This window comes from Corvus brachyrhynchos, unplaced genomic scaffold, assembly GCF_000691975.1.
Source record: "Corvus brachyrhynchos isolate BGI_N302 unplaced genomic scaffold, ASM69197v1 scaffold48, whole genome shotgun sequence".
Lineage (NCBI taxonomy): Eukaryota > Metazoa > Chordata > Aves > Passeriformes > Corvidae > Corvus > Corvus brachyrhynchos.
Genome location: NW_008240027.1, coordinates 4,608,735 through 4,617,281, shown reverse-complemented (window position 1 = coordinate 4,617,281; position 8,547 = coordinate 4,608,735). Strand labels below are relative to the sequence as shown.

At 56.0% G+C, this 8,547-nt stretch overlaps 1 protein-coding gene across 1 annotated transcript; it reads left to right on the top strand.

Moving 5' to 3' along the window:
• The first annotated feature begins 2,782 nt into the window (after window positions 1-2,782).
• Window positions 2,783-6,361, top strand: ATP6V0B (ATPase H+ transporting V0 subunit b). The gene is made up of 7 exons (XM_008640795.2): window positions 2,783-2,936; window positions 3,420-3,503; window positions 3,949-4,026; window positions 4,596-4,665; window positions 5,012-5,063; window positions 5,471-5,661; window positions 6,043-6,361. Exons 2-7 carry the CDS (start codon window positions 3,445-3,447, stop codon window positions 6,064-6,066), a joined length of 474 nt encoding a protein of 157 aa, XP_008639017.1. The 5' UTR covers window positions 2,783-2,936; window positions 3,420-3,444; the 3' UTR covers window positions 6,067-6,361.
• The last annotated feature ends 2,186 nt before the right edge of the window (window positions 6,362-8,547 follow it).

Here is an 8,547-nt window from a genome sequence, read left to right as displayed (position 1 = left end):
GGGGGGAGGCTGCGTTTCGTGCCTGTGCCCGTGCTGGCTACTCCCTTTCTCGAGAGGGTTGCTCTGATGTGCAAAAGGAAGGCGGGGATTGAGGGGTGCAGCGTTGTCAGGCCTCCGGTTGCCGCGGTGCTCCCCAGGGCTGGTCTGTGGTCTACGGCACGACCGGGAGCGCTGTTGTGGGGCTCTCCAGCCTGGGCATCACTCCTCGGGGTTTGCAGCGGCTCTCTCGGAGCCCCCAGCGGTGCCGTGTAACTCCCAGTCGCTGTTGGATGTGCAGCTTTCAGCGCTCTGAGCCTGTCTGGCACGAGCAGTTGATTTGCTTCTCTGTGCGTGCAAGAGCAGAAAGGTGCTGGTGCCCGTCAGGGGTCGTGCTTGGATTTGGTAGATTAGGGGAGGTAAAGGCAGGAGGAGCCTGGTCGTTCAGACTGTGGTGGTTGATGTCTCTCGGCTGGAGAGATCGCCTTGCTTTGCCAAGCTGTGGCAGCAAGAGAGAACGTGCAAGTTCGGATGATTGTGGAGCTGCTGCGTGGCCGTGTTGCAGCTCATGGCAGCCCACGCTCTGCTGCTGAAGGCGTTGGGCTTTTGGAGGATGAGTTTAATGCCCCTGGGCCAGCAGGTAGATTTTGCTCTGGGACTGCTGGTTATTTTCTCTTAGCACAGAGTGAAGTGACCACAAACCAGGTGGAGGCTGGGAGACCTTGGCTTTTGATTCAGTGTTTGGGTTAGGGGAGAGAATGAGTCAGAAGTGAAGGGTGTCTCACTCCCTCGTGTTTCCAGGGCTTGGTGAACCCAGTGTGGGCCCAGAGCTGCCTGACTGAGCACTCTGAATCATGTGGCTCACACCAGTGCAGATGCACACACTGTGAACGTGAGACTGTCGGAAAATCTCACTGAGCTGAGCCCAGTTGCTCTTAACTTCCTCTGCCCTGTTGCAATCTCTTTTTGAGGAAGACATGAGCAAGAAGTGGTCTTGCTCTGTGCAGTGTTGCAGCAGTGTCTCTTAGTGCTTTCTCTCTTTGTCCTGAGCCCTTATTTGATCCTCCAGTCCTGCTGCCCTATCTTCTGTCCTTCTGGCTTCAGGAAGTCAGAGCTCACAGGAAAGTGTCCTTTACCCTGTTTCTTTTGCATATGAATTTAAGGTTACACCTGCTCTTGAGATGAAAGGTGCCTTGAAGATCTGCCCTGAGCTGGTTGTAGCTCTTCCTTACCACTTCTGGGGAGTGGAGGCAGCTGAAGCTGGCTGGGTTCGGTTCCTGCTCTGACAGCTAAGCAGCAAAGCCAAAACACAAGTCACAGGCTGGCTGGGCCCAGCACTAGAGATCATCCTTGAAGGTTGCCAGATGTGCAGGCTGGGTTGTGGCTTTCCTCTGCGTTCCCTGGCTGTGGTGGCACCATTCCTCATTCTTGTGTGTTGCTACAGGGGAGGGGGGCACCCCAGTTCTGTGGCAGGAAGAGTGAGCAGCATTCCCCCCTGCCATTATGGGGCTCTCTGGCTTGCCTGACAGTGCTTGTGTGCTCTCCTGGTGAGTGGGGTGCAGAGACCTGAGCTGCATGTGGCGGGGTGAGCACACAAGAATGATGGGGACATCCCTGCTACAAGGGTTTCCCTTTTCAGTGCTGAGGCCTTCCAGTGGGATGAGTTGTCTTGGCTGTGCGCAGGGAAGGGCTTCTCCAACCTGGGGGGCATGGTCCTGCCCCCATATTTCTGCTGGGCATGTTGCCAACACCCCCTACCTCCAGGCTGCGACTCTGGGGTAGAAGGGAGCAGTGGGACACGTGCAGTGACCTCTTTGCTGCATTTGAGCATTTCAGAAGTCTCCCATTTCCTCTTTTCCCAACCGTATGCAGGGTCAGCGTCACAGAGACGCTGGTTCCAGTCAGATATGATAGACCTGTCCCTTCACCCTCGCTGTCTGGCATGGAGCACACAGTGCCTGTGCTTATCTGTTCCTTAGGGCTGGGTCACCCTCCCTTTTCCAGCAAAGAGCAAGTGTCTTTTCTGGTCTGCAGCCGTGTTTCCCACTCAGGAGCTCAGAGTTAGGCAGGGTTTCGGTGCAAGCACCTCTGCGTGTGCCTGCGCTGTGCAGGGATGTGGCTCTTGGCTGTGGTTCCAGGTGGGAGATGAGTGCAGCAGGGCAAGCCATCCTTGGAAAGGAAGGGCTTTTTTGAGTTTCTCAGGGCAGTGCTTTGGTGTGTCCTGCCTGTGTTGGAGTATAAATTTATCTGGAAATTACCCTGGGGAAAATGCTGAGGACAGCGGTCATGTCTTGAACCCACAGCTTTGCAAAGGGCGTGTTGGAGGAAAGCTGGAGCTTCTGGTGTTGATGGGCTCCTGGGAAGCAACACAAGCGCTGATGGGATGGTGATGTAGCAGCATGTGATGGTCAGTCAGGGCACAGCCTTGCTCCTCTTGTCCCTCCTGTGGCAGGGAACAGCTCACAGCTGGTCCCCTGGAGCTGTGGCTCTCCAGCAGAGCTGAGCCATTGGAGAGCTGCTGTGGAGACTGTGCTAGGGCACATGGCTATGGATTGCCCTTGAGACCCTGTAGCTCAGCATGGTCTGTGAGTGCTCAGCAGGGCCAGGGAAAATGGGTGTGACAACAACCACGGTCATTTCCTGGGCAAGACTGGGATGGGGCCTGACAGTATCGCAGTTCCAGGCTGTTTGTCCTGTACTGATGTGGAAGTGTTGGGATCACGGGGGTAGGATTTGGAGGGGACACCCTGCACCACACTGCATGCCTGAGCCAGTGTTCCCAGTAACCCTCCTTCATGCTGTGCTGTGCTCCTGGGCTTTTGCCTCGGTGCTTTGCTGGTGGGGAGGAACCAGCAGTGCTGGATCCAGCTGGTGCCTCCCTGGAGGTTTCCATCTTGTTCTTGCTTTCCAGGGATCTGCTACACGATATTTGACCTGGGCTTCCGCTTTGATGTGGCTTGGTGAGTTCCCTGTAAACATGGGCATCCTCAGGGCTGTGTGAGGAGGCAGGCGGTGCTGGCAGTGCCTCCCAGGAGTAGCACTTGCTTTTGAGTGATGAGCAGTGGTCACTACATCGCAGGAGAGCAAGAGCTACAGTGAGCAGGGCCTCTGCTCCCCGGGAGGTGGGATGGATGCAGCCCATGTGTTCCTATGGCTGGCTCCATACGAGATCCTGGTGCAGCTGTTGCTGCTCTGCCCTCCATGTCTCTGAGCCCAGGCTTCTGGTTCACAGTGAGGGTTTGGGAGGAAGATCTTGATCAATGCAGGTGAGGGTCCTGTGTTTCTGCCTGGCAGAGAGAGGTTCTCATGTCCCACTGTCTGGCTGCCCAACACATCTTGGGCTTCATAATTCGGTGGAGGGGTACCTGTTTTGGGGTAGGCTGTGTGGTGTGACTATGGGGACTCAGCCTCTGTGCTAACTCCGGACACTTCTTCCTCTCCAGGTTTCTGACAGAGACCTCACCCTACATGTGGTCCAACCTGGGCATTGGCTTGGCCATCTCCCTGTCTGTGGTGGGAGCTGCCTGGTGAGTGGGACTGGCTCTTCAGCATTCTCCTGCTGTCCCACCTTGGTAGCTGTGTATATGCTGCAGTTTTCCCACAGCAGAGCAGGGGTAGAACAATGTGTACGTGTAGGGCTGTGGGTCACCACAGCAGTGGGACTGAATTGCGGGGCCACTGGGGGGTCTGGGTGGACCAGCTGACAGGCAGCAGTGGCAATGGAAAGACAGGGAAGTCTCTGGAAGCTGTGCCCCCGGAGCCCAGGCTGTCCAGTGGTGACTCTTGAGCCCCAGCAGTTCTGCTGGTATAGGTGGTGGAGTCTGGGGCCACTCCTACCCCAGGAGTGGCTAGGCTGAGTGTTCAGTGGCCCCCAGCTGCATGCCTGATTCTTTGCTCAGCTGAAAGATTCTGGTTTCTGTATAGAATTCTGTGAGTGCCAGACCTTCCACCAACCACCCTTGTCTGCTACAGGGGGATTTACATCACAGGCTCCAGCATCATTGGTGGTGGAGTCAAAGCCCCACGGATCAAAACAAAGAATCTGGTGAGGTAAGTACAGACCTGGGGTTAGTTCTCGTGCTGCACCTCAGTGAGGCAGCACTGTGAAGAGGCTTCTGTCTGCTCTCTAGCTGGGTGCTGCTGGCAGACTGTTCCTTGCTGAGCTGCTGATGCTATTTGCTTTCAAAACAAAGAGCCCTAAAGGAGCCAGAGTGGTGCTTTGAAGGGTCACTGTGTGATATCACGCTGTGAATGAGCCCAGTGTGTTCAAAACAAACACCCTGAGATCACACATCCTGCCTAGGCAAGGGTTGTCCTTGCACAACCCTTCCACAAGGAGCAGAAAGGGGCTGGTGAAGGACAGGGCTCCCTAGGCCTGCTTCCCCCAGGATCCTTGCAGCTTACACAGGTGCCCCAGCACAACCAGCATCCAGCCTTTGTGTTTAGCAGCTCCCCCTAGTTTGAAAGGAAAGCAGTGGGTAGCTTCCCATATGGCTGTGGAGGGGTCTGCCTGGCTGGGCATAAAGTGGCAGGGGCTCCTTGGGGTGGGGTCTTTCCCCTGGGACACTCTGGTCAGACTGACTGAGATGCTGTGCTCAGGCTTTGCCTTTCTCCCACAGCATCATTTTCTGCGAGGCCGTGGCCATCTACGGGATCATCATGGCAATAGTCATCAGTAACATGGCTGAGGTACGGGAGCACCTGGGCTGCCCTGCCATCCCTGTGCCAGCCTCGGGAGCATGGTGGGGATGGGCAGCTGGTCATGGGCCGGTGGTGTGAGTGGTAGCTCTGTGGGGACTTTGAACACTGCTGTGCCTCTGGGAGCCCCTGGACTGGTGGTCTGTGTAGTGATCCTTGCCTGTGATGAATAGAGGCTGGGAGAGCACACACAAGGCAGATGCCATGAAGCCAGCCTGTCATGGAGTCAGGGACCGGCTCTGGCTGAAACGTGGCTACTTCGTGCTGTATCAGGGACAGGTACCTTTTCCAGAGACCACAGACTTGTCACTAATCCAGGTCCTGTGCTTTCTCTCAGCCTTTCAATGGAGTCACCCCAGAAGAGATTGGAGCCAGGAACTACCATGCAGGTAAGAACTGCTGGGTCCCTGGTGCTGTTGCTGTGAGCACTGCCACACCCTGGCCCCCACCCTCTGACCTACTCATGGCCTGCTGCTGGTGTCTGAAGGCCATGTGACTCTTCTGCCAAAAGGCAGCTTTTTACTTACCTTCTCGAGGTCCTTCTGCACCCAGTGGGCTGTGCTGCCCAGCAGCAGCACTGCTCCTCCCCTGGGTGGCAGCCGGTTGCTGTCCCTTGCTGGCCTGGCACTGCGGGAGCTGGGGCACACCTCAGAGCAGTCCTGCTCCCCAATCAGGGCGGTTCTGGGGCTTGGCAGCTCCAGGTCTTCTGTCACCTCGAGGAAGAGCTTCTGCAGCATGTCATGGATGCAGGTGGAAGGGGGTTACCCCCTGCTCTTGCAATGTTCCTCTCTCACAGGTTTCTCCATGTTTGGAGCTGGTCTGACTGTGGGTTTATGCAATCTCTTCTGTGGGGTCTGTGTGGGCATCGTGGGCAGCGGGGCTGCCCTGGCTGATGCCCAGAATCCCAGCCTCTTCGTCAAGATCCTGATCGTGGAAATCTTTGGCAGTGCCATAGGGTTGTTCGGGGTCATCGTTGCTATTCTGCAGGTACCTGCTTCCTGAGGCCACCAGGCCTACGTGAGCACAAGGTTTCTGTCACCCTGGATGCTCTTCAACCCCAGGGAGACACAACGGGGCTTCAACACAATCTTCTGCACTGGGATGGGGAGGCTGCTTACAAGGTTTGGGGTGGCACAGCTCTTCCCACAGCATACTGTGCATATTTGCAATATTGTGAACCCTTTTGATGGCCCCTCTGTCACTGAGGGTGTCACCTTGGGTGCACCTTGTGTGATGCTCATGTCTTACCAGTGGGACTGATAAGCTGTCCGCAGCTTCTGGATGGTCCTGGGGTGCTTGGGTGGGACTGGGGTGCTGAGCTGGGGTTTGTGGGCCACAGTCTAACCTGTCTTCTTTCTTTCTTTCTAGACATCTAGAGTAAAAATGGGCTGAGCCCTCTTGCACTCAGTCTATTCCAGCCCACCCCAAGAGGTTCTGTATATACTTATTTAATGTTTCTATACTTGATTGGGGTGGGAGATTCCTGGCGTCTCAGGAGCCTGACTGCGTAGAGCCCCATCCTGCAGATCAATCGGCCCCTCGGAAGAAACAAATTTCTCTGTGTGAATTCTGCCCCCAGCAGCCTGGCCCAGCCCGTGGGGCCCTGCTGCTGCCCATCCCCAGTGTTTAGAATCGACCATCAGTGCAATTCTGTGTCAGTGAAATAAATATGGTTCTTGTCCAAGGATGCAGCTCTTGCTCTGCCTTGTGCATGCCAGGGAGGTTTGCAGGGAGCAAGTGCTGGTTTGGGCTGCCCCAGTGCTCAGATATTCCTCTCTGTGCCTCTGGCAGAACCCCTGTCCTGCTCCAGGAGCCTGGTGGTGTCCTGCCTGTGTGGGGTTAATTCTGTTGCCTGCTCAGACTGCAAGAGCCATCCAGCCTGGGCTGTGCGAACACGGAGCTGTGCCTTGCTGCCTGGAGCAGGTACGAGGCTGTTGGAACAGGCAGCAGGCAGCTCCAAGTTGTCTGCCAGGCTCCTAGCAGCCCAACGTGAGCCCAACACAAGCTGCTTTTGGCCTCTCCCATTCAGGTAGTTCAGTGCAGTGGGGGTGAACACGGTGTCCGTAGTCCCATTGTGCAGCTGGGGGGCACCAGAGGGGCAGACAAGTGAAGCTTTTGCCCCTTCAAAGGACACCCTCCAGCCAGCAGCTCCCTGGTGTGACTTGGCTGCTCGCTGGGGCTCTTCAGTCTGCCGTGCCCCTCTATCCAGGGGGCCCTGGCAGAGGTCCCAGGGGTGGGGACACTTTGTGCTGGCTCTGTTCCCTCTCCCTGGCTGTGCTGAATAGTGTGGGGAAGCTGGCTGTAGACAGCTGGACCTGTAGCTCATCTGCTGCTTGGGGGAAGGGAAGAGCACGGTCCTGCTGCTTCTGCTGTCTGCTGTATGCAGCACAAGGCCCTCATCCTGCTCTGCTACCAGTATACCTTCATAGAGAAAGCACTGATCTTCCAGTGCTGTGTCAGTAGATGCACGCCTGGAGCTGCCCCTCTCTTTCCACGTGGATGCAACAGGCTGGGGCAGCAGTGAGGCTGCTGGAGCCTGCTGACTCTTGCCCTTGAACTAGGATAGCTGCCTCTGTACGACCCCTCTGAGATCTGCTGCTCTCCTGCCTCTATTCCACATTGTCCTATGAGTTTTGGGACTGCAGTGTATTTCAGCCCTGCGTGACAATTGTGGGGGAAAACCAAGCCACTGCCCCGGTAGCTGTGCTGGCTGTCCCCTGGGACAATGTGTGCCCTGTGTAGTGGCAGGACACAAACCGGGCCCTGCCTGGTTGGAAGAAAGGGTGTCAGGTGTGGGCAGACTTTGCCTGTCCTGCATGAGAGCTGTACCCCTCCTGCTGCTGCTCCTGCAGGCTGGAGACATATGAGGCCCCCATCTCATCAGACCCACACCAAGCTCAGGAAGGAGATGCCTGGGGTTGGAGAGGCTGTGCTGGTGTTAGAGAAGCTGCTTTATGGGTTAATCATCTTCCTGGTTAGCAGCTGTCTTGAAAGAGTCACCCACTTGTCTTTCAGGGGTGGGCCTTTCCCTGGCCTGCCCAGATAGAAATGCATCTAGCTGTCAGAAATGTGCCTCTATGAGGTGCATTTCCAGTCTCCCAATCCTGCCTGTGTGTATCACAGCTTTGGCAGGGGCATGGGCTCCGGATTTGCCCATAGGTCCCTTATAAGGATGTGAGACCCATCAAGGCTGCTCTCAGGGTGACCCCCAGCCCACCTACCATAGCCAGCAGTGATAGGATGAGCACACCCTGTGCTCAGCTCGTTCTAGGTGTGTGTGCTTGGGTTCCAGGACTTGGACTAAACACCTGCTGCTCAAGCAGAGGAAAAAAAGCTTAGGGCTCCAGGATCTTACACCTTGTCTCATTTAGAAGCAGCAGCAGCAGCAGTTAAAAGATATTTTGGTAACCATGTGTAGGTATTGGTGAGGAAAATGCCACCTGCTGAGGAGCCAAACCAAGAGCTGGAGGCAGAAGTTGGACTGCTTTCAGCAGGGCTTGTTTGCAGGGGTGGAGCAGGGCTGGGCTGGTTGGGTGCCATTCGGTTCTCTTCTGCAAGGTTGTCTGCTGAAGGGAGCTTCTGAAGGGAGCTTCTGAAGGAAGTGTGAAAACCCTTGCTTGGGTGAGCAGCCAGGCATGGGAGGGAGGAGGAGAGGCTTCAGGGACAGGGATTGCTCTAAACAGGCATAAGTGCTGGCTGGGGAAGGGGGCTGGGGGCTGAGGGGGTGGCAGGAAGGGAAGGGCAGCAGACAGTGCAAAAACTACTTGGGGTTGGCCCAACTTGCGGTGGGACCAGACCAAGACCTTTCAGTGATGCCGTTGTGGTAATGAGAGTGAGATTCCCAGTATTTCCTAGCAATGAAACATAGAAAGG